The following is a 23581-nucleotide window of genomic DNA, read 5'->3' on the forward strand; positions in this document are numbered from 1 at the left end:
TGATTCCCAGGAGCGGCGGCGCCCATCTGACATGTCCTCTGCACACCCAATCCTCCCGCGCCCGTCCCGCAGCGTCACCGTCATTTGATCCAGCGACCCGAGTCCGCAAGTGCCGGCGCTGGGCGCATGTCTCGGTGTCTAAGACAACCTGAAGCCCCCCTTTCAGGCTTTTCAGGGCCAAACTTACTTTCACCGCAGGTCAGATGGGCGTTGCCATGGCGAATAGCACGATTTGAGCCCCTGGATATCCTTATCGCTTCATGGGCGCATGGCATCGCATCATGGGGGGCGGCGGTCAATAGTGTCTCGGATTGGATTGTTGCCAGGGAGAGAAGAGAAGAGAGTTTTCCGTTTCATCGGGCGGGCTTTGTTGATGTTGACAGCGACGCCCGTCGATGATCAGCCACAGCAAAACGCGACACCACAGCCCCAAGTAGCGAGTACATGCATACATTTCACCCATGGAGAGTTAAATCGCCTCGCCTCGCCTTATCCCTTTCCTCGCCCGGCAGATGTCATTTGGCGGCCTGGGCGGATGATGATGTGTTGCCCTACCTATGCTTTCCGTGATCCATCGCATGATCGTGCGCAGCCACCCTGTCCACGTCGCAGCCTGCGTTCGTCCAGTCAAGGACGCGGAGCTGACACCGCTCATCGCATCATGGCAGGACGATGTATACTGAGTTATGGAACGAACCGGGGCAGGGCAGGGCGCGCCGCGGACGGGAGGTTGTGATGCCGGCCGGTGCGGGCGGGTTTAGTTAGGTCGTGTTGCTGGCCCTGCATGACACTTACACACTAATACCTGTCTAATAACAGCCAAGGAGAGACATGAAGTAAATGTCTCTTTATGTTATGTGTACAGACGTGGTCTAGTGTACGTATCCATCTTCCGCCTCAGCAAAACACGAAACAACGTCAGTAGAAATTTTCTCTCTCGAGTCCCTTTTTCGTCAATTCCATGGATCAAACAGAGAGACATGGACCAACGTCAAGCCACGAAAACTTCCCGCGTGCGAAGCTCCAGTTCTTTATGGCCCTTTTCCTTACGTGTTTCGGGCCTTTTTGGCGTCCCATCATTCGCACGTCCAGTTCGTCCAAGGTTCAGAGAAGCAAGGAAGGCGAGAAGTGAAAATGGAACGAAAAAAATAAGAAGAAAAAATTGCTTGACATGGCCCAGTTTAATGCCTTGTCCCGGGCAGCGTCCGGGCCAGACGGAGCTCTCAGCGCACCCTCCCGGCCCCATCGTCATTACTCATTCTAGCCCGAATTACCTCAGAAAGGGGTGTCCCAAGTTTCCAAAAGTTGCGGCTATTCGTAAACTTTTGTCACTGGCTAGTCTTGGTTTTCTCGTTGGGTTACGGGTACTTTGTGGTTGGATACATGTTCGTCTCGCCGGCCAAGGGCCAAGGGCCAAGGGGAAGCCCACACTTAGCCACACCCTTTTCTTTGATGACAACCCACTACCACCACCAACCCTGGGCCACATCCCATCCATCCCGTCGTCATCCAGAAAATCCCATCTGACGGGCTCCAAGGTATCCGTAGGGTAGGTCTCAGTGACCGCATGATGTAGGGGTCGGCCTGGTTCCGTTGGGCGCCGCCGCGGGTCCTGATCGCCGTCGCTTCTGAGAATTTTAGGGCGCCTTTTCGTCTCGAACGATCTGAGCTTTAGATTGGTGATCACTGCATAGGGCTTCCGGCTTATATAGTGGGCTTGATTCCTCTCCCTTTTCCGTCACTGTCCTGCCCTCATTGTTCGTCACCGATTCGATATTCTATCCATAGAGCCTCTTATATAATACCGGGCTCTTGTCGATACTACAGTCTCGAAGTACAATATACACAACCAAACACAAACACAACACAGCACATTCGCAATGTTCGGCCGTCAACAAACACGAAGCTTTCCCAAGCGAAGCGGCTCGGGATACTCCTCCTTCGAGAGCGACAGCGAAGACGACATGATCAGGCCCTGCGCCGCTACGTCAGAGAAGCCCGAGGCCCAAGTCACGATGACCGAGTACGCCCCGGCACCAACCCCGAATGTGGAGCACTCCGCGCACCCGAGACCGTCCCTCACGGGCCGCCGCTCCTCCGCCGACGACGCCGACCTGGAGGAGATGTGGGAGTGCATGCTCGAGCTTCAGCAGAAGTACCACTGCTACAACTCGACGCGCATGGAGATTGCCGCCGACAGCGAGGATGCCACGGAGATGATGCGTAGGTCCCCCAAGCTTGTACCCATCTATGATCAACAAACTAACAACCTAAAAGCTACCAAGGCCTGCATGGACATGCTCAATGACTCGATTGACTCCGAGTCCCTTCCCGAAGAGGGCTGGAAGAAGCTCAGCAAGTACCTCGTCACGGAATGTGACGCGAGTCAAAAGCCGCAGAAGTGGAAGTTCTGGAGACACGCCTAAGATCGGGTGGCTTCCAGATGGCGACATTTCCCTTCAGCGATGCGAAGAGCCATTGGCTCCGATTAGAATGATACCCCATTTGCACACACAAAAGTTTTGGTTTCTGGTTGGGTGTACGGCAGCGGCAGGATGGGAACGGTTTCGAAGGAGGGGTCTAGGCATTCACAGCATTACATACGAAATACCCAACAATTTAATTGCATCACACGCCCGACAGCACCTTCTACTACGATCGATCTAGTCGTTTTGCCGTTTCCTGTGATAAAAGATCGAATCTTATCGAAAGCGCTGGTACTCGGGGGCTTCAGAGCGGGGACTGACAAAATCACCGGCGAGAGGGTCCGGTGCCACCTCCGATCACGGATCATGAGTTGTGATCGTCATTGCGTGCGCCGCCCGATGTCACCGGAGTGTGTGCGACTGTGCCGAAACTCACATATGCATTGCGGTGCGTGAGATCGTCGTCGTGAGTCACCGGGCAGCGAGTGTCGCAAGGGAAAACGACTGTCGGCAAGGCTCAGATTATCACAGCATATGACATGTCACAAGACTCTGGGCGCCAACTCAAAGCCAAAGTGTAAGTGACAAGACTGGGGCAGTGAATGCCGAATGTCATGGCCGGGTACCGATTACCCCGGTGAACCTCACTCGGATAGTTTCAATGACGTTGTAAATATTGTAAATTCACTAAACGCTAATAGAAATCATGTGAAGAACACCCCACACAGCCGCCGCGACCTCGACGGGCCCCTCGGGAAGTTTGCTCCCGGCGATGTTGCACTGCCGGAACAACCGAACCTCGTCCTCGGCAAACGCGCCAACGACGGAGTGGATGAGCCCGCGGTTGTGGAAGACGACAAAGTCGCCCTGCTCCCAATCATGCGCGTACACGTTCGCGGGCGAGATGCCCGGCCTCTGCAGCCGGTGCACCGTCTCCCGGACCTCCGCGAGGTTCTCCACCACCGAGCCGTCCGCCAAGTGCAGCTTCCGGATCGCGGACGGGTGGACCTGCAGCGCGAGCCGGCCCGTGACCGGGTTCCGCCAGCACATCGGCAGGATCTGGATCTTCTCCTCTTCGATGGGTGGCAGGTCGTTCAGGGGCACCTCCTTGCCTTCCGAGACGAGACCGAGGCCGTCGGAGCGGGACTTGGCGCTGCTCATCCACACGTAGGGGTGGGGGGCGTATTCGACCTTTGTGGTGCGGACGAACTCCTGGTCGGCGGGTGAGAGGTTGTCGTACATTGCGTACCCCGACACGAACGCTGTGGTACCCAGCGGGACGGTCATTTCCTCGCCGGTACCGTCGTCGTAGCGGAGGGTCTGCTTGCGGCCGCCCGGCACGCGAACGGCGAGGAGGGTTGTGGCGACGGGCGGTGCGAGGCCGTAGAGGGCCGCGTCGATGTGCCAGCGGTAGAAGCGGGTGAAGTCGAGATCGTCTTCGGCGGGGATTGTCGTGGCATGGAAAGTGCGGTGGTGAGGGTGGCGAAGCTGGATGTTCTTGAGGCCCTCGTACTCTTCTACGAAGCCATTGCCGATGACCTGCACCTGAGGTTGATGGGGGATGGTCTTCAGGTCCGGGTGAAGGATGGAGCGCTTGGCGTCGAGGGTCTTGCCGTGGCCGTAGTTTGCGCCGGCCTCGGGGTCGAAGCGCTGGGTGATGGCATATTGCGCCTTGGGGGAGACGTGGCTCTGGTTCTTGAAGACTAGGACTTGGTGCTTGAAGAGGGCTTCACGGATGACTTCAAAGTCGGCATCTGAAGGCTTGTCAGTCTGTGGTCAAGACGACGAGATTCTGAAGAGCTTACCAAAGGAGGTTACCGATTCTACGGGTATTCTCCCAATACTTGCACAATATCATTGCGATCATCATTTTGCGTTTCATCAGGTCTTACCAGTGAGGTTCTCGATATCAACGTTTGAGACGACAGCTCCAAAATCGATGGCCGAGCCAGCAGCAGGAGCTAGCGGCGTGATGGTTGCTTGAGTAGTCATACTGTTGAGAACACGTTTGTGATCTAAGATGCAAGGCTGATGTCGATGAGGTTGCAAGCGGTTTTCACAGTTCTAGGATGAAAATGAATTGAAGGAACCACGGCTTTTCTATGTTTCGAAAGTTGGTGGCAAGCTTGTGGAGGCGCGGAAGCCGCCGATAGCCATGCGCTTTGTTATCTCCTCGGACTGCCCCGCCACTCGACGATATCAGATAAGTAGCGGGGAACACTGATACATATGTAAGACTTTCACGTGAAACAATGACATGCGCATTTCCGGAGCGCAATGCATCGAAGTCAGCGCAATACGATTGATACGAATCGGAATTATATTATGCAAGCAATTTGGCTGTGTACTTGCTTATCATCTGTCGGTTTTGATTGTCGCGTTTCTTCGGTCTTTTTGGTCAAAGCCGAACCGCGAGTCGAGTCAGCCCCGCCAGTTCCTCATCATCCGCCCCGCGTTCCACGGTACAAATATCGGTTTGATCGATTTAAAGAACGCCTCATCTGGAGTAGCCGCTCGGGTCTCCGCGTACTCGACAATCGCGCGGGGTGACTCCCCGCGATTGTGTTCTTGCTTGGGATATCCGGAGCAACTCGGTCTCCGGGCTCCGTCCGAGTAGCCCGAGTCGCGGCGCCGGAGATGCGGTCGACTCGTAGGTCTGGACAGTGTTCCGCCGGGATGTCGCCTTCCCCGGCCTTTTAGAAAGTCCGTAGCGTAAGCTGACGCTGCCAATTGCTTGCTTGGCGGGTCTGTCCAAGCTCTCACTTGAACGGCGAATATTCCACCGGCCTTAACGATGCCGTGGGCTCCCTAGCCAAGATGTTGTAGATATTGTGTCCGAATCAGGACATCCCTTCAGTACTTTTTGACCTTGTCCAGCCACTCCTTGGAAGCCTTGTGGCCGTCATGCGCTTTCCTGAACAGACTTCGCTCCCATTCGTCCAAGCCACGAAGGAAGTCCTCGCTTGAGCCTCCAACACCGTCGTCGCCTCCCTTGCGAGCGTGGAGCGCGACCACGGCCGCCCGCGTGACGAAAGTCTTCCTCGCGACCTCGCTCAGCTCGCGCTCGTCGAAGAGATCGAGGATGCGAGTGCCAAGACCGTAGAAGTGGGCGCTCTGGTCTCTGACAGGTACGGCTCGCGGGTCGGCTTTGAGGGCCTGGACGACTTGGTTCGACAGTGCCGGCGGGAGGTTCAGCGTCACGGGCGCCTTGGAGTCTGCGCCTGTGCTGGCGAGGGCGAGCATCTCGGCGAGCCAGAGAGGGAGAGAGATTTGAGTGCCGGCTTTGAGGGTATGGCTCGGGTTGTTATCGAGGTATCCGAGGTCGGCGGCGTCGATTTCAAACTTGCAAGGCACTTTCTGGGAATTGTCAGTAGACGCATCTTGGTCTCTGCGAGGTTGGAGGGAGTATTGTCTCCAGGGTACCGCGAACGCACCTCTGCATCCGTCAGGATGGAGTCAATGTCGTAGTATGACATGTTTTAAGCTGCGACTCCGAATATCTGATCAAAGAGCGGGAGAGGGTTGCAGTCGTCAACTTGCGAAGAAATATTCGCAGTAGTGTCTGGTGAAGCTCGACGCGTCCAGTGACATTCAGTTGTTGACGCGACTTCCAGACCCCGCCAACAGGGTCAAGCCACTCTAAACTGTGGCTGGTGACTGAGCCATTGGATGGGGTCGGGTAGGTGGGGAGCTCTCGCGGCCAATAGAAGCTAGTGTATTACATAAGAATGCAATATCCAGTGTCTGAAGCACGAGGTGTCGAGGTCTCCACTTAATGTGGATGACGACATTCTTCTTTCATTCGCAGAAGCGGAAAGAACGCTACAGCGAGAGCGAGCAAGCCCGGGAAAGCAGCAGCTCGGCAACCCGCTGGCAGCTTTTCTGGAGATCCGAGCTCCCTCACGTAATAGCCGACCGAACCTCCCGCAATTGACATCATTCTGAAGCTCCAATTGCATTTGTCAAACCTCTGGAATTGAACATTCAAAGGTACTTCTACTCACGATATCCCCCCTTAAGTCAATTGCTTTGCGAGAACAACCATCCATTGACACCAAGCACTAGACATAGGAACACGCAAAATGTCGTCCACCCTCCTCCGAACCGCTCCCGTCCTCCGCACGGCTCTGCGAGCTGGTGCCGCTAAGCCTGCTGCTGCTGCCATGGGCACCAGCTTTGTCCGCGGCAAGGCTACGCTGCCCGATATTTCCTGTCAGTAGCGTCGTCGTGTCTTAATCGTCGCTCGTGAAGCTAATGTGGTCCTCTTAGACGACTATGGCGCCCTCGAGCCCTACATCTCCGGCCAGATCATGGAGCTTCACCACTCCAAGCACCACCAGACCTACGTCAACGGCCTCAACACTGCTCTCGAGACCGTCGAGGAGGCCAAGGCCAAGGGCGACTTCGCCAAGGCTGCTGCCCAGGCCCCTCTGATCAACTTCCACGGAGGTGGTCACATCAACCACACCCTTTTCTGGGAGAACCTCGCTCCTGCTAGCCGCGATGGTGGTGGTGAGCCCGGCGGCAAGCTGGCTGTACGTTGATCCGTCCATCAATGCCTCAGTTGAATTTGGCCAGTCACTGACATCCCCCACAGCAAGCCATCACTAAGGACTTCGGTTCCTTCGAGACCCTGCGCAAGCAGATTAACACTTCTCTGGCCGGTATTCAGGGCAGCGGCTGGGCCTGGCTCGTCAAGGACAAGACCAGCGGCACCCTCGGCGTCGTCACCCGCGCCAACCAGGACCCCGTCACCGGCAACCTCGAGCCCCTCCTCGGCATTGACGCTTGGGAGCACGCCTACTACCTGCAGTACCAGAACCGCAAGGCCGAGTACTTTGACGCCATCTGGAACGTGGTCAATTGGAAGACCGTTGCCAAGCGCTTCGAGAAATAAATGATCGTGACGATAATTGTACAATAACAAATGTTGATACCTAGTAAGAATTGACGCATGGCGTTTGGTCAGTCTACGTATGGAGGCTCGTGACTTGGTGTTCTGATATCAGCCAGGCCGACATGACTGATATCGAGAGTGAAAGAAGTATTGCATCAAACGACTGATACCGAAGAAGAACCTCGGAAGTCTAGCCGGGTGAAAGCTTCGTTTTCCATCAGTAGCAAGTCATTTTGACCATCGTTTACAAGTTCTGCGTTCTCCAGTCCCAGCATAGACACCCGGAAAGCCACCTCCCCCCATGTGACTAGCATACCTACAAAGGGATAGAGGAGTTCAAGAAAACTGCACTCGCATAGCATAGCGGGAAAACGGCTGTACACACTCGCAATCTCAAGCGTGAGTCATTCCTTGACCTTCTCGAGCTCTGCTTCTACAGACTCGTCATCTGCTCCACGTCTGATACTAAACTGTTGTTGGTCAGATGTACAAAAGAAACTTGCGGCGGGCTCTCTTGTAACGGGCTATCTTGTTCAAAGCCGAGTTCTCTCTGCATAATTTCTGTTTTGCCCCCCATCTGCGGCACCAAGATAACTTGGGAAAGCCAGATGTGCGATGGGAATCTACGACTTTGGCAGAGAGATGTCGTCGTTCTTCACAGCTATGCATTCAGCAAGCATCTATGGCAGCCACGCCGCGGCAACAGCACATAATGAAGTCTTTTGGTTTACAATGATTTATCATTGGTATACATCAAGAAAAGAAACACGCTTCAAACGCCCGGACTTCATACAGCCAAATACGACAAACACTACACCCAAACACTCAGGGGATGGGAAGGAAACCCATATCATTCCACGAACTCCCGTCAAAATGGACGTGCTTCAGCTGCTTCTTAACCTGGAAGAAGCAATGACTCAAATCATGCGCCGGCTGCAGCGGAACCTCAGGTATCGTCGCCGAAGCAGCCGTCACACAGGCAAGATGCGTCGGGTTATCAGCCCCCTCAAACACGGGATCCGTCTCCGGGCCCTTCCACCCGTCGGTGCCGTTCTCGTACACGTACGAAATCTTGCCGGTGCTGGAGTCCTGGTACACGACCCACGTGTTGACCGCGCTCGACGCCTGCCCGTTCGCGTCCCCGCGCGCCACCGCGAACGCGGCCATCGTGAAGTTGGCGTCGACCGTGACCGGCAGCTGGCCCGACGAGGTGAGCTGCTGGCCGCCGGAGGACCGGTCGAAGTTGCGGAGGCGCCCGCTGGTGTCGCGGTAGATGATCCGCGCGCTCGAGGCCGCCGTCTGGTCGCCGGCGGAGTGCGTGGATTCTCGGGGGAGGATCGCCAGCGCCGAGTTCGCGGAGGCGGTGACGCCGACTCTCTTCGGCTCCTGGAACTTTGGCGATTTGTAGTCGAACCAGACCTCCATCACGTCCCCGTTGTTGGCTTGGAGGATCGTCGATGGCCAGTAGGCCGCCATTTGGGTGTTGTCGTTGCTGGTGGTCCATCCTCCCTCGTTGATACTGTCGCTCTGGCCGCCTCTTGTGAATCCCTCTCTGAAGTTCACACCACCAATCTTACTCTGCGATCCGATGAAGAAGAGCTCTGCTTGAGGAATGACAGGTAAGGGCTATGCCGGTTGTTTCGTCAGCGCAGTCCTACGATATGGGCGAACCCAACACTTACATCCGGTTTTGTGTAGAGTTGGCCGGCCCCGAAAGGCGAGCCCACCTTGGGCGCCGCATCGACCTCCATCGGCTCGGTCCAGTTCTGGTAGATGGTCTTGTACTCTGACCTTCTCAACGACGTATCCGGACCCTGAAACCAGACTTGGAGCGTGATATCGGTGCCGACCCGCCATCCGACGGCGGCGAGCCCCGAATTCGGCACGATCTTGGTCGCGCTCGTCGGCGAGCCGCCACTGCCGCCGCCGCCGCCGGTGGATCCGGGGAGACTAGCCTCCGGCTCCTCGACCCGGTTAGATGTGATCTTCCAGCCCGCCACTCCGCCGATGGCACCGGCGAGGACGAATGTGATGAGTCCTCCCAGCCCGATCAGCAGCCACGGTATCCGGCGCGCCGGCTTCTCGTCTGCCGCGTGCGCCGTCCCGTTCTCGTTTGCGTATGCGCCGTAGCCCGTCCGCTGATTCACGGACTCGTAGCCGTTGCCCGCCCATATCTTTTGCTCCTGCGTTGAGTGTAGACCTGACGAGCCGGGCGGTGGTGGTGATGCCCAGTGGCCGGACTGGCCGTCGAGTGTGACTGGAGTGGTATCGTAATGTGATGCGACTTCGAGACCCGGCTGGGTTGTCCGGGGTGCTGAACTCATCTTGTTCTTGGGCGATTTTGGTATATGATTTTGGTGTGAGATGTGTTTGGAAAGGATACGAAGATTACGCTTTCAAGGAGAGACCATCGCTGTCATGCACATGAAGTCGAGCAACGGGTATCGTATCACAGAATCAGAGATGACGAGGTAACAACAATAGACACGTACGAAGATGGGGGCATCTAAGCATAAGTATCAACACCCCGGTCCCAATTCGCTTAAGGATGCTCTTTGGTGTGTTTGATGACGGGGCCCTACAAGGAGACATCGTAAGTCTTGGCATGCGAAGGCATCCTTCTCACTGGTTTACCTCCGCCGAAACCCCTGCCCAAGAAAAGCACAGCTTTCGGGTTCAGAACCCGACTTTTCGAAGATATCATGGGGCGGTTGAGAAGACCTAATGCTCCATTTCCATGGAATTCAGACCCGGATCGGCGGGGGGCGCTGCAGCAGGTAACCGCCAGCCGGGCCTCGAGGCAGTCCCATTCGACTTGTGCCGCAACAACACGGATGGGTGCGGACGGCCTTTTTCAACGTGCGTGGGGTCCGAAGGTCCATTCGATGGAGGAAACTAGGCCAAACAAGCCTCTCCTCTCGATGGAGGTATCCGTATCTGCAAGGTAGGTTAATTAGACTTTTCTTTCGTGTTGACCAGGGGGCCATGCCAGGCGCCTGTTGTTGCCCAAGTGTCCAGACAATTGGTAATATGACCCCGAGCCTCGAGGTCATCGTAAGGCTGGAGGCCATTGATGCCAATTGGATCATGCTGAACTGGCCCTGCTTTGACGCGGGAGAGACCCGGGAAGCGTCACGGTATTCACTTCTGCTTTTGAAGTCTGATTTGTTAGCACGACGGAGGATTCAGGAGACTCAATTTCAATTAACGAAGATTATGCTCAGCTTCGCTGGACGCCCGTTAGAGTGACACTGCAACACCAAAGTCCCTGGTCCACATCATCGCTTAGTTTCCCCCAATGCAGGGGTTGATTGGCGCGATCCCACCAGCCCGGGACCCCATCTTCCAAATGCAGGCAATAAGCTGACGGTCTGTTCAGGAAAAAACACAAGCTCCTCATCAGGCTGCATGGGGTTGAAGACGATAGGTATCCTCTGCCTGCCTGCTGTTCCCGCATTGTCCTGCGCCCTGGCAATGGCAAGGTGGACCGTCCGGGGGACTAGACTCTGCCACGATTTAGGCAGTTCGATTATTTCCAAGGTGGATAATTCATGGCAGGCAACTACGGTCAAGGTCGCGATGTGCGATTGACGTTGAAAGAAGGCGATGGAGTGCCGTGGCGGCTGTGGCTGTATCGCGCGTAATCCTTCCTGACGGCGAACGCTCTACTTGACCATCTGACTGGCCCGAACGAGTTTGGACCTACAGATCGACATCGTCTGACTGCGTTGTTGGCTAGCCTGACGTACGTTAGAGAGGCGACCATCTGAAGTTTCTAGGCAGTGCTACACGTAGTCCGCCCAAGGCAATTATTTGGCCTCATTGAAACGACTTACGAATTCATTCAAATATCGATTTCCCTGGCCTCAGTTCCCATGAGTTGCTGAAAGCTGTACCTTTATTGATCTGGTCTTCACTCACAACCTCAAGCTCACCATGTCTCTCTGCGACCTTTGCAAGTCCCTTCCGCTGGAGAATCTTCCTCCGTTTCCCGACGAGAAATACTCCAGAACGCTCAGCGGGAAACAGAGGCTGCATAACCTGTACCTCAAAGACTATGAGAGAGGGAAACCTCTTGAGCGGTTCGGGGTTTCCTACCATCCAGACCTGGACAGCCTTCGTAAGGCGGCGTCGGGTGGATGTGTTCTCTGCCAGGCAGTCGCGAAGGAGGCAGATGGTATTCTGGACGAGCTGGCAAGCCCTTCTGAGTTCTCTTTGAATAGCTACGTCCCGGACTGGGACATGTGGCTGACCAAACGTGGCGAGGATGGAGGAGATGGGCTGTGGGTTCTATCCAGATGTGCCGAGAACAGCGACCGCAGTATAGCTGTCGTGGCAGCAATCGGGTTCGCATCAGATGAAGGTATGTTCTGCTTACGTGCCTCCTTGAGATTTTCTTACTGACTCCTCGATAGATGATCCTCTCTCCGCGGGCTCAAGCGACCGCGTGTTGAGAGAAGTCCCAGACCAGAAGACGCATAATCACATCGTCCAGTGGCTGAAGAAGTGCGACGAGCACCCGCACTGCAAACCGGAAGAAAGCCCGCTACCAACCCGCATCCTGGACGTCGGCACCACGGACGCCAATCCGGTCATCAAGCTCGTCGAGCCAGGCCCGGGGCAGACCGGTAGCTACGTCACGCTCAGCTACTGCTGGGGACGGACTGCGAAACACTTCACGACGACGGCCGAGACCATACAAGCTCGGAAGAACGGCATCGATTTCGACGACCTCCCGCGGACTTTCCAGGATGCTATCACCGTGACCCGCATGCTCGGCGTGCGGTACTTGTGGATCGACAGCTTGTGTATCCGCCAGGACGACTTGAAGGATTGGGAACGGGAGTCGGCGCAGATGAAGGCCGTGTATTCCAACTCCCATCTCACTCTGGCGGGCGACAAGTCCCACGATACCGACGGCGGTCTCCTGTCTCCGAGAACACCGAGATCGTACTTCAAACTTCCTCGTAGCGACTCTCCCGCGGAGAAGTACATCCTTGCTTCGGCTCTTCCTCTGACGACTGATTTCATTCACGACTTTCACATTCAAATGTTGGAGGAGCCGTTGACGAAAAGGGCGTGGGGCTTTCAGGAGCGAGTTCTCGCCCGCAGGGTCTTGCACTTCGCCAGCGGGCAGTTGTACTGGGAATGCCTCGAGGGTTTCGAAGCCGAGGAGGGCCTCAGGTTACCGTACCGCCTTCCCTTCGTCAACGACGACAAAGAATTGGTAGACTACACGGAGAACTTGTCTAAACGCAACACCGAGAAGCCGAGCAGGATGAACTCCAATTCAACGAAGGAAAAGTGGCAGAGGCTGATCTGGGAGTACGGGCGTCGAGAAATGACGAACCCTGCGGACAAGCTCCCTGCCATCTCCGGGATAGCGAGGTCCATGAGCAATATCCTGGGCGACGAGTATCTCGCGGGCCTGTGGCGTGGTTCGCTGATTCAAGATCTGTGCTGGCAGGGTCTCCGATGCAAGGCGCCTGAAGGGGGGTACCGCGCACCCTCGTGGTCCTGGGCCTCGGTTGACGGCATACCGGCCATGGGCTTAATGGGAGACGTAGACGAGATGGCCACGGTTCTTGACGCTCGGGTTGAAATTGACGGGGACAACCCCTTTGGCCGTGTCAAGGACGGCTGGATCAAGCTGGAAGGCCCGCTGGTACGGATGGAGCTGTCTGAGAAGAAGGGTCCGACTGGACACATGATGTTCCGCAGCGTCAACGGAAGCGGCGATTGCTTTGCGATGCTGGATTCGATGGACCGCGATTACGAGGCCAGCTCTGAGCTTATTAAGACGATGGAGGTGTATGCCTTGATATTGGCCTACTCGTACGGGTTTCCGGCCAAGCCCGATCCCGAGAAGGAACGCCCCTGCGCCCATGGCTTGTTCGTTACTCCGGCATTGGACAGGCCTGGTTGCATGAGGAGAATTGGTGCGGCGCTGGAAGAACCGGGGGTGTTTGGGTCGGAGGAGATTATGTCCTCAAGAACTACAGTAACCCTGGTTTAAAGTATACTAAATAATGACCGTCTGTTTGATGAATTAGGTTTGCTACCAAGTGAGCACGGGATGAAATCTTCCTGAAATCTTCAAGCATAGCCTCAATTTACTGCTCAATTTTCTAAAGCTGAGGCGAGGAATTGTAGGAAGGTGTTAGGAATCTGCCCATCTTTCACGAAAAGTAGAAATGAGCTGACCAGATTATGGTTCTTGGCTGCCGCTACGACTTTACCTGACTTCCAGAGGTCTTCCTCGGCGGGTGTAGTGCTATTGGAAGAAAGTAGACACAACTCAGATAGACTGTTATGTTAAGTTATCAATATAGTCTCTCTTAAAAGATTTAGCTAACGGCTAGTACTTTTCATCTCAGGGTACCTTGGTTGTTCCAACATTGCTTACGTTATTCTCCATCATTTAACAGACTACCTTGATCTACTTGCCTAGCATGGAACCAAAGTCCTCCAGCCGCAACTTTGAAATATTCTAAACGGGCCACCACTGTCGCCCAAAGACACCTTGTTGGTATTTGTAGCCAACTGGGCACCTTTAGTTCACTTACCGGTGGGGTGATCCTCCTACCGTTGGGTATGACGAGATATTGACCAGAATAATAAGGGTGACCGTATCGTATTGCGCGGCATATTGCATTTGTTGGTGATCCTACCACCGATGGAATTTTCTCCCCATCGACATAAAAAGCAGGGTGACTTTAACAAAGATACGCTTTCATTGTTTTATTGGACTTTGAAGTCCCTGCGGCTTTCTAGTTCCAATTTTCAACACATTCAATACCTCAACATCATCCTGTATCACCTAACTTCTGCGTATTGCGAGACTTCATGCCCCTCGACTTCACCCTCCCAAGCGTAACAAAACAAAACTGCAATAGTCAACTCCAACTTGAACCGCCTTATTAAGGCAGACTATAACGTATATCGATACACTTGGGGTATTGATCCCGAACCTGACTATGACATCCCGACTTCTCACGGTATTGGCATCTGCCGTATCTGACTGCTGGCATTCTTTTCGCGATAGCCGAAGATTTTCAATCCGAGCCGACAAGAAGTTTCGTGGACAGTGGTATTTGGAAGTCTGTGGTCTGGTATCGGAGAGTCCAAGTTATCATAGAAAACCTGGAAGTCAGGTGTAGGAGGTGGAATTAGATGGCGGATGCCGTAAGCAGCACAGATACCCGTGACCCTCCACAACGGCCCCCAGCCACAGGGGTCCAGGCACCGAGTCCCCTGAAGGACCCCGCACTAATCCCGTTGGGGCAAGGATCGCATGTCAAACCAAATTGAGGGCTGCTGATTGTCCAGTGAACTGTGAAGTCAAGGCGGGAGGAGCTTCACGAACCCCGCCAGGCGGATTGAATTGCTGAGGTGCTTTGGCCTGTGTTCAACCATTTTCATCCTGGCTTCTTGGAGGTTTGCTTTGCGGCAGAACTGATCAAGACAAACACTCCTTTTCAAGACACTGTTCCAAGTCCAACGGTGCGTTCTCCCGGTCAACCCCAACCGACTGCCCTTTATCAACTCCCAAGATCCTCGCCGTCGCTTTGCCCCGCCTTGAGATTGTTTCTGACCGCCTCGGACTCCAGCACGCAAAACACCATCGCAACAATGGCTGATACCAAGGTCTACCGCGCCAGCACCACGGCGCCCGTCAACATTGCCGTCGTCAAGTGCGCATCCTCTCCATAACTCCATTTGCCAGAAGCATCGCTGACTTCTTCACCAGGTACTGGGGCAAGCGCGACGCCAAGCTCAACCTCCCCACCAACAGCTCCCTCTCCGTCACCCTCTCCCAAGCCGACCTGCGAACCCTCACGACCGCCTCGTGCTCCGCTTCCTACACCGACGGCGACACCCTCATCCTCAACGGCGAGTCCTCCGATGTCTCTGGCGCCCGCACACAAGCGTGCTTCCGCGAGCTGCGCGCCCGCCGCGCCGCCCTCGAGGCCCAGAACCCCTCCCTCCCCAAGCTCTCGACCTACCCCCTGAAGATCGTCACCGAGAACAACTTCCCCACCGCCGCCGGCCTGGCCTCTTCCGCCGCGGGCTTCGCCGCCCTCGTCCGCGCCATCGCCGACCTCTACGAGCTCACCGAGTCACCCGCTGAGCTCTCCCTCATCGCGAGACAGGGCTCCGGCTCCGCCTGCCGTAGTCTGTTCGGCGGCTACGTCGCCTGGAGAATGGGCGAGCAGGCCGACGGCTCCGACTCCAAGGCCGACCTCGTCGCCGAGGCGTCGCACTGGCCCGAGATGCGCGCTCTGATCCTCGTCGTCAGCGCCGCCAAGAAGGGCGTCTCTTCGACCTCCGGCATGCAGCAGACCGTCGCGACGTCGGGTCTGTTCAAGCAGCGCGTCACCGAGGTCGTGCCCAAGCACATGGGCGAGATGGAGGACGCCATCGCCAAGCGCGACTTTGCCCAGTTCGCCGAGGTGACCATGAAGGACTCCAACTCGTTCCACTCCTCGTGCTCCGACACCTACCCTCCCATCTTCTACATGAACGACGTCTCCCGCGCGGCCATCCGTGCTGTCGAACAGATCAACGCTGCCGCCGGCAAGACCGTTGCTGCGTACACCTTCGATGCCGGCCCGAACGCCGTCATTTACTACCTGGAGGAGAACACTGCCGCTGTTGTTGGTGCGTTCTCTACTCTGTTGGGCGGCGTGACCGGCTGGAAGGAGGGCTCCAGCAGCCTCCAGTCTCCCGTCACTTTGGACGAGACCGTTGCTGGTATCATCAAGGGAGGCGTCAGCCGTGTCATCCAGACCGGCGTCGGTGAGGGCCCTATCAAGTCGGATATCTACCTTGTCGGAGAGGATGGCCAGCCCGCAAAGCGGTAGGCGCGGTTGATGTGATGTTGGAATTTTCACCTAAGTAATAGTCTTGCTGCAAAAGCCACGCATATAGAACGCTTCGAATAATTTAAATACTTGTCGAATTGCTTGCGTCACGTTTTCTGTCTTTTTGAGATCCGGAAGGAGGTGAGGTCTCGCCCGCAGCTGCCTTGTCGTGCGACGCACCTTCAGTCTCTCTCCCTGCTTTCACCCCGGCCCCACCTCACCTCTCACCTGCCTTCTTCCCCAAACCATCACCACATCTGCCAAATTGTCCTCTACATAGCCCAAATAATATCTGGGCAACGAGGAAAATGGCGCAGATGGAGAAGGAAATGGCCTCAGAGATTGAGGAGCGCGACGGATCCGGCAGACTGTATCGCCGCTGGATTCACGAGCCCGACGGTCGCATCACCGAGGTAAGCACCGCTCTCATCCCCTTCGTCTCAAAACTAGCTTCTCATCATCGCCAGATACCTGTCGACGACACCACAGACACCGCAAAAATCTGGCAGACGAATATCCGCCAAGTCCTCTGCGACGCTTTCCTTCCTATAGGCTACCCGGACTCCGTCACCCCGGACTACCTGGGCTACCAGACCTACGACTCCCTCCAGGCCTTCTTCTCTACCATCACCTCCCTCCTCGCCAACCGCGCGATCCTCCAGGGCCTCGGCGTGGGCGACGCCAACTCTTCCGCCACATACGCCCTCCTCCTGACCATCCTCAAGGACGGCATCTCGCGCGTCGCCACCATCGCCTTCGCCTACCGCTTCGGTCTGGTCATCGAGCCAGAGTGCAAGAAGTACCGCTTTCTCGCTGATATTTTCAACGACAGCGCGTTCTTCCTGGACCTCTTCTCCCCGCTCTTCGGCACGTGGACGAAGATCTTCGCGATCGTCGCTGCGGAGGCTCTGCGCGCCATGTGCGGAGTCGCCGCCGGCGCATCCAAGGCCGCGCTCTCGAAGCACTTCGCCCGCAGGAACAACCTCAGCGAGCTCAACGCCAAGGAGTCTTCCCAGGAGACCGCCGTGGGCCTGGTTGGCCTGATCGTCGGCAGTATCGTCGTCCGCTACGTCGAGAGTCGGGAGGCCGTCTTCACGCTCATGGTCATCCTCGTCTTTGTCCATCTCGGCATGAACTACCTTGGCGTCCGCTGCGTCCAGCTCAATATCCTCAACCAGCAACGCGCCACGATTCTCTTCGACGCGTATCTCAACGGCGGGAAGATCCTCAGCCCGGCCGAGGTTGCTGCTCGCGAGGCCATCATCTTCTGGAAGCCCGTCGTCAGGACGAAGGATCAGCAGCGCGTTAAGATCGTCTTTGCCCGGAGCTACGCTGATGCCATGGTCCGTGGCGCTACTGCTCAAGTGTTCCGCCCTGTCGTCTACAGAGACTTGGACGAGAAGTCTTCATCCCAGCTCGTGGTCTGCCGGTCCGGTCCGGTCCCAGTCATCAAGATCCTTCTCTATGGAGACCCTCTCCGCAACGCCAAGAATAGCACCTCCCTCTTCGCTTGGTACTCGGCCCAGCTTCTTGTTCACCTCGGGCTCGATACGGATGCTGTAGATGAGAATGCGTATGGTGAGGCAAGCGAGAGATTCTTCTTTAAGTTGGAGGAGGCTGGCTGGTGCCTTGACGACACAAACCTGGATGCATCTGCGCCGTGGATGACCATTGGGAAGACCAAGGAAGAGGACAAGAAGGAGCGCTGAGCGGTATGGTTAAGCATGGGCGTAGTCCCCATCAGATTTGCGCTTACAGCTGTTTGTCCCAGAAATGGCGGGAAGGAAAGGGACCATTTTGCTTTGCAGTTTCACAAGATACCAATTAGAGCCCAAGAGCCCATGTTACCGATCATCTTTATGCCAATGACATGTGTGTCCATGACAAAGACAACAACTATTCACAGCACATAGCGTTGCCTGCATTGAGGCAGTCATCCCCATCACATCAGACCATAGAACTCGCACCCGGATTGTATCACCTTGGGCCTGATGATCAACACAGGACTATTCAGCCCCCGTAAATGTTTTTGTACAAGATCAGAGTGGGAGACATGCCCATCGACTATTACAATATCAACACAAATGCTCCCAGTGAGCAAGCACCTTTTGTACAACTTCATCCCCTACACCCCGGGCGTCCTCAAGCCAGCCCGACACCCCTCAGCGCCCTCATCTTGACGCCCTCCCAGCTGTTCAGCTTGGGCCTGACGTCGAGGTAGAAGCTCGGCTTGCCCTGGGCGTCGGGCCTCCCGGCGTAGAAGTCGATGACGTAGTCGACCTGCACGCCGCAGCGGTCGACGACCCAGTCGTGGCGGTCGAAGGGGGCGACGTAGCCCAGGATGGTCTTGAGCCTCGCCTTGGGGGACATGTTTGTGCTGAGGCCCGCGAAGGAGTGGAGTTTGGGGCCGTCGCAGCTGGAAGTCAGAGGTATTAGCACGAGTTGAGGATCGATGGGGGATGAAAGGAAGCAAGGAAGGAAATACATACGCGGTACCCTCGGTATAAGGCCTCTCCCACTCGCGGATCTCCTTCCAGGCCCGCTCGTTGACGGCGTTGTGGATGGGCACGACGGTCTTCATGTCGGCGACGCGGGAGTCGTGGCCCTTGCGCTTCATGGCGTCGAAGAACATCTTCTCCGAGGGGTAGATCCAGTTGCCCGTGGCGGCGTCGGCGCCCGTCTCCTGCTCGTGGTTCGAGGGCGCGTGGGTCGTGCTGGATGGGTAGGGGTATGCCGAGGTCGCGGTGCGGGGGATCGTCGAGACTTCGCGGTGGGTGTCGAGGGGCGATGGTTTTGGGGGTTGTTGTGAGGGCTGTGGCGTTGGGTCGGCGGTTGGGGATGAGGGTGAGGTGAAGGGGATGTAGGAGCGTAGGGACTGTGTCCAGGAGGACGACGAGGGCTGCGGTTGCGCTGCTTGTGGTGTTTGAGGTGGTGATGGTGGTGATGGTGGTGATGGTGGTGATGCGTTTGCGGCGCGGGCTTGTTCGAGCCAGGCCTCGCGGGACTTGTGGTCTACGGGGCACGCCTCTGCACCTGGTGATGACGGCTCCTTTGCGGCAGACTGGCCGGAGAAGGGTGTGTAGGAGAGGAGAGACTGCGTCCAGGACTTGGACTCGGGTACGGGATGCGCCGGCGGGGGGTTCGGTGTCGTCGTCGTCGTCGTCTCGTCGTTCGGGTTCGCGGCGCGGGCGTGCTGCAGCCAGGCCTCGCGGGCCTTGTGGTCGACGGGACAGGCCTCTTTCGGGTCGGACATTTCGTCGTGAGGAGGGTTGCGGTGGTGTCTTGGGAGCGGGGTTAGGAAGACGAGGTCTATCAGGTCCGAGGCCATCGTGACGGTGCTTTTTTGCTTACAGATAGATTGCCGCCCGAGGGAGGGGTGCGTTGCTGGGTATATGAAGGTGACAGGCGTTCAATGCAAGTGACGCGAAGATCCGTGGTTGTGGATTGGTTTTTGTTTATGTTTTGTTTTCGTTGGCGATGCGACTACCTTGTCATGCAGCGGCCGTGGTGGTTCTGCATCGTTAATAACCTGGTGGGATGGAGCTTCAGCAGCGCTGGAGGGAGTCAACTTTTTAGGTGGGTCGTCTTTTTTATTTTGGATGATGTGATTGCGCTCTTTTGATTGGTGCGCGGGGATTGAGACCTTCGTCGGCTGGTTCCGATGACGCCGAAGCTTCCAGGTTGACGGCGGCCACGGCGGGGACCTAGCTTTTGACCCGGTGTTTTCCCGGTGCGCCTCCGAAATGTGGGGCCGTGGCTGCTTGCTCGAGGTACCTTATCTTATCCGCAGCACGGACCATCGTCTAAAAGGTCAATCTCACGAACAAATTTGGTGGCTGGTGCAATTTCTGCGGTCGTCGGCTGTTCGGGAAATGACGGAAGAGGTGGGGGGTCAAATGGGCAATGGGAATGATCGGATGGAATTGGGGTAAACTACGACGCGCGCCGGGCTCAACGGTCCCGGAGCTACGGACGCAAGTGTTTTTTTGCCTCTATAAAGGAGCCATCATGCAGGGAAGCTGTCACATGCGTCAAGTTCTTAGCTGGAGCTGTAGTTCGCCTTGGTCTATGGTTTGGAGGTTGCATCGAGGTACTCGCACATTCAACGAAGCACATGCAACCGAGAGCGTCATGGGTGTGTTGCTTCCTGAAGTTTGGGTCTATTTCGGCCACGGAGGGGGTTTATGCCACGCGCTTCAGACTACGGGTACAGGATGATGGCACGCTTCGGCGTTGCGAAGCGAAGATATAGCAGGACGAAAAGGAAATAGAGGGCCGATTCCAGACGAGACGGCGCGCGGGGGTGCGTGCTTGGTCTCTGTGACGGTCAGCTCAACTTGGTGAGCTCAGTCTTTGTGCAACACTCTTGGTGTATTGCAACCAGTCGCGACGGGTCCTTTTTCGGTCGTCGTCATAAAACACTACCCGGCTTTTCCGTACCCTGCCGGAGCTCCCATATCCCGGGGAGATGCTCCAGCTCGTGAATCCTTTTTGGTCTTCGTTCTCGTACACACGCGTTGGCCCACCCATGGTCATGGTATATCGTCCCCGTATTCCTACTTCCTGAATTCATTCATGTCTTTTTGTCGTACGTAGGAAGAAAATAGCTGCCTCGTGGTATAGTCTCAACCGAAGAGAGCAGCGCCGCCGGACTCGACGGCCTCGATCTCGGCCATGTCGATGGGCTGGCGCTGGAAGCGGGCGGGGAGCTCGGAGCGGTCGAAGAAGATGCCGGCGGCGGGGACGACGGAGCCGAGCTCGTGGCCGGAGGTGCCGCCGATGCCGGATTCGTCGGTGCGGATGGAGCGCTGGAGCGGGCCGTGCTGCTGGGCGTGGTCGCGGTAGGAGCTGAAGGAGGTGTGTCTGGGGGCGGCGCCGCCGTTGCCGAAGTTGGCGGGCAGGGTGCCGGTGGGCGAGGCCGGGTGAGGGGCGGGGGTGTGATCGACGGAGGCTGTTTCGGTGGTTAGTATTTCATGTAGAGGCAGACAGAAGATGGAGACGTACAAGGAATGGTGCGGCGGCCGAGGAAGCGGATGCTGGGGGTGCGCTCGGCGTGGGCGGCGGCCTGGCGGAGGACTCTGGTCGCGAACATTTTGGCGAGGGTAGTCGTCGGTGTGTGTGTGTAGTTAAAATGCGTAAAAATCAATCCCGAAGCTTGTCGGAACTGGTGTTGTATATATGTACGGTGAGAAAGGTAGGGTAGACTGTGTCCGACTCTCCTCCTTGCCTGTGGTGATAAAGCTTTGCGTGGCGCCTGGCGACTCTGTGGTGAATTGTTTTTGTTGTTGCAAGGTTTTGAAAGGTTGATGTTCCAAGTGCGTTGTTTCGCTTTATCAGCAGGGAGGAGAGCGTGAGGTAGGATTATCGAGAGGTGGTGTTGGGTTGGTTTGGTTGAAGAAGAGAAAGAAGAGGGAAAGGCCGGACGAAGACGGGCGAGAGCGGCAAGGCGGATGGTCTTATTTAGGAATTCTGCCTGCCTTGCCTTGCCTGCGGCGGTGGTCAGAATGGTGTGGTGCCTTGCCGGCGGCCATCGGGACTTTTTTTTCTTTTTCTTTTTTTTCCTTTTCCTTTTTGGTGGGTTGGGTGCCGGACGTCGCTGCGACTGCTACTCGGCTGCTACTGCTAGGCGCGCGTGGCCGCTAAAACCAGGGTGGGCAGCTCGAGTCGGGGGGCACGGGCGTGCTGGCAGGGGACTGGCATCGTGCTTGGACTGGAGCTAGCGGGTGGACCACAGGCACAGGGGACAGGGCATGCTGCTGCGAGTGCAACGTGCAAGCCGACCCCCGCTGGATGCTGGTGGTGATGATGATCCGTTCAACCGTTAACTTCCAGGTTGCTCGGGTTTGCCTACCTGCAGTGAGTGAGTGTCACTTGTGCTGTCAGGTCTTAGCGCTGAGCTGGCCGTGATTCTATCCGTGGTGGTGGTGTTGGAGTGTCAGGTCCAGTGCAACAGAGACCCCGAAACCCGAACCTCGGGCACAGGAACCCGTCCCGTTCATCTTGGCTCTTCTCTCACTCACACATAGCTTACGGATACAACCCCCGAGGAGCACGAGTTGTCTGGGATCGGTTCGGCTGTAGATGGACCTCATGGCGGGTGAGAATGAATGACGGGGTGGTGCTCCAACCGAACCTTGGACTCGTAAACTTCAGTCTCTCACAACTCGGCCTTGTCCAAAACAGGAAATGTTTGTTACCTGGCCTTTTAACCTCTTAACAACTCGGAGAATCCATAGAGGAGAAAAGAGTGTGTAAGTCTTACAAACATTCATTTCTAATAAGGCAAGTCCGCTATCAATTCCCTCCACCACCTCACCCCCGTTTCAACATTTTCTCTCCACAACTCCAGCTCCAGCTGCTTGAGTCTTGGCCTCTCAAAACCACACCATTCTTCCTTCCCAGACACACACACACAACCGCAAAAGCTTGCACGGCCAGTTTTCACCGGCACGATACAGACGAGACAGGGAAACGGCCGGGTAGCACAAAGCTAGCGTACAGCCCGCAGCCCTAGGCGAGCAGGGGCATATCCCACGCGTTCGGCCACTTCGCAAACTTGAATAAAATATCGTCCATTATTCGTCACCATACCATCCATACCATCCATACCATCCATATCCTGCCCTGCTGCAGCATGCTCCATGTTCCATGCTCCTCCTCCCCTCCCCTCCCCTCCCCTCCTGTGCTCCACGCTCCGCTCGCTCGCTCCCCAAGGCCCACGGACATGCGCAGCTTTAACTCCAGTCCTCCGGGAGCCCAAGGACGAACCAGCCAGTAGACGAATAGCAGCGACAAATACCTATTATTTTTACATGTGAATCGCGCCTTATCTCGACCCTCCCACGTCATCTCGGCCATCGTACCATTTCGCGTCTCCTTTCCCCATCACACAAGGCTTTTCAGATGTTAACCTATTGCGGTAGCTTTCCTCAGAAAAATCGAGCGCGTCTTGGCGTTGTATTGAAGCAAACATCCCCAACCTACCTACACCTCGGTTCCGGAAACCATCAGTCGCGACCGTAGCAGCATCGAACAACCCTGGTCCGCATAGTTTCATTGCGAAAATCGTAAATCCGAGCCAAGAGATTCCATCCCAACCTTTCCCTCATGTCCGGGCGCGCGCGCGAAGAAACCTTGTGCTCCAGCCTTTTCCCAGGCTTTCCCCTCATCAGACCCGGCCCATGGTTTCCCCAGACTTTTGGGGAGGGAGGGGGGACACTATTTTGTGATATGTCAGCCATGGAGATTAGAAGTATGTAGCTTGCCAGACTATCCGCACGCTACCGCGGCGTCCGGCGGTCCCAAACGGCCGCCAACGTCTGATCAATCAGGATTCCCGGGACGCGGTGGTAGTCGGCGGTTCGGGAATTTCGCTCTTGCTGTGGCTTCAGGTC

At 56.2% G+C, this 23581-nt stretch overlaps 10 protein-coding genes across 10 annotated transcripts; 5 read left to right on the plus strand and 5 right to left on the minus strand.

The window, feature by feature from the left end:
* Nucleotides 1-1880: 1880 nt before the first annotated feature.
* CkaCkLH20_04240 (uncharacterized protein) lies at nucleotides 1881-2426 on the plus strand (the record flags this gene model as incomplete). Its single annotated transcript, XM_038886959.1, has 2 exons — nucleotides 1881-2223; nucleotides 2278-2426. The coding sequence occupies 2 exons, from the start codon at nucleotides 1881-1883 to the stop codon at nucleotides 2424-2426; spliced, it is 492 nt and encodes a 163-aa protein (XP_038747663.1).
* Nucleotides 2427-3113: 687 nt separating this feature from the next.
* Nucleotides 3114-4418, minus strand: CkaCkLH20_04241 (alpha-ketoglutarate dependent xanthine dioxygenase; the record flags this gene model as incomplete). Its single annotated transcript, XM_038886960.1, has 2 exons — nucleotides 3114-4180; nucleotides 4319-4418. The coding sequence occupies 2 exons, from the start codon at nucleotides 4416-4418 to the stop codon at nucleotides 3114-3116; spliced, it is 1167 nt and encodes a 388-aa protein (XP_038747664.1).
* Nucleotides 4419-5279: 861 nt separating this feature from the next.
* Nucleotides 5280-5902, minus strand: CkaCkLH20_04242 (DNA replication complex gins protein psf3; the record flags this gene model as incomplete). The annotated part of the gene is made up of 2 exons (XM_038886961.1): nucleotides 5280-5783; nucleotides 5861-5902. The coding sequence occupies 2 exons, from the start codon at nucleotides 5900-5902 to the stop codon at nucleotides 5280-5282; spliced, it is 546 nt and encodes a 181-aa protein (XP_038747665.1).
* Nucleotides 5903-6508: 606 nt separating this feature from the next.
* Nucleotides 6509-7323, plus strand: CkaCkLH20_04243 (iron/manganese superoxide dismutase; the record flags this gene model as incomplete). Its single annotated transcript, XM_038886962.1, has 3 exons — nucleotides 6509-6638; nucleotides 6696-6961; nucleotides 7024-7323. 3 exons carry the CDS (start codon nucleotides 6509-6511, stop codon nucleotides 7321-7323), a joined length of 696 nt encoding a protein of 231 aa, XP_038747666.1.
* Nucleotides 7324-8148: 825 nt separating this feature from the next.
* On the minus strand, nucleotides 8149-9647 carry CkaCkLH20_04244 (uncharacterized protein; the record flags this gene model as incomplete). The annotated part of the gene is made up of 2 exons (XM_038886963.1): nucleotides 8149-8949; nucleotides 9006-9647. 2 exons carry the CDS (start codon nucleotides 9645-9647, stop codon nucleotides 8149-8151), a joined length of 1443 nt encoding a protein of 480 aa, XP_038747667.1.
* Nucleotides 9648-11259: 1612 nt separating this feature from the next.
* On the plus strand, nucleotides 11260-13339 carry CkaCkLH20_04245 (uncharacterized protein; the record flags this gene model as incomplete). The annotated part of the gene is made up of 2 exons (XM_038886964.1): nucleotides 11260-11686; nucleotides 11739-13339. 2 exons carry the CDS (start codon nucleotides 11260-11262, stop codon nucleotides 13337-13339), a joined length of 2028 nt encoding a protein of 675 aa, XP_038747668.1.
* A 1616-nt stretch (nucleotides 13340-14955) lies between these two features.
* CkaCkLH20_04246 (diphosphomevalonate decarboxylase) lies at nucleotides 14956-16187 on the plus strand (the record flags this gene model as incomplete). Its single annotated transcript, XM_038886965.1, has 2 exons — nucleotides 14956-15017; nucleotides 15074-16187. 2 exons carry the CDS (start codon nucleotides 14956-14958, stop codon nucleotides 16185-16187), a joined length of 1176 nt encoding a protein of 391 aa, XP_038747669.1.
* Nucleotides 16188-16504: 317 nt separating this feature from the next.
* On the plus strand, nucleotides 16505-17896 carry CkaCkLH20_04247 (duf647 domain-containing protein; the record flags this gene model as incomplete). Its single annotated transcript, XM_038886966.1, has 1 exon — nucleotides 16505-17896. The coding sequence occupies one exon, from the start codon at nucleotides 16505-16507 to the stop codon at nucleotides 17894-17896; it is 1392 nt and encodes a 463-aa protein (XP_038747670.1).
* A 433-nt stretch (nucleotides 17897-18329) lies between these two features.
* CkaCkLH20_04248 (uncharacterized protein) lies at nucleotides 18330-19515 on the minus strand (the record flags this gene model as incomplete). The annotated part of the gene is made up of 2 exons (XM_038886967.1): nucleotides 18330-18603; nucleotides 18677-19515. The coding sequence occupies 2 exons, from the start codon at nucleotides 19513-19515 to the stop codon at nucleotides 18330-18332; spliced, it is 1113 nt and encodes a 370-aa protein (XP_038747671.1).
* A 1297-nt stretch (nucleotides 19516-20812) lies between these two features.
* Nucleotides 20813-21279, minus strand: CkaCkLH20_04249 (uncharacterized protein; the record flags this gene model as incomplete). The annotated part of the gene is made up of 2 exons (XM_038886968.1): nucleotides 20813-21138; nucleotides 21192-21279. 2 exons carry the CDS (start codon nucleotides 21277-21279, stop codon nucleotides 20813-20815), a joined length of 414 nt encoding a protein of 137 aa, XP_038747672.1.
* Nucleotides 21280-23581: the final 2302 nt, after the last annotated feature.

The sequence above is a fragment of the Colletotrichum karsti genome (assembly GCF_011947395.1).
Source record: "Colletotrichum karsti strain CkLH20 chromosome Unknown Scaffold11, whole genome shotgun sequence".
Lineage (NCBI taxonomy): Eukaryota > Fungi > Ascomycota > Sordariomycetes > Glomerellales > Glomerellaceae > Colletotrichum > Colletotrichum karsti.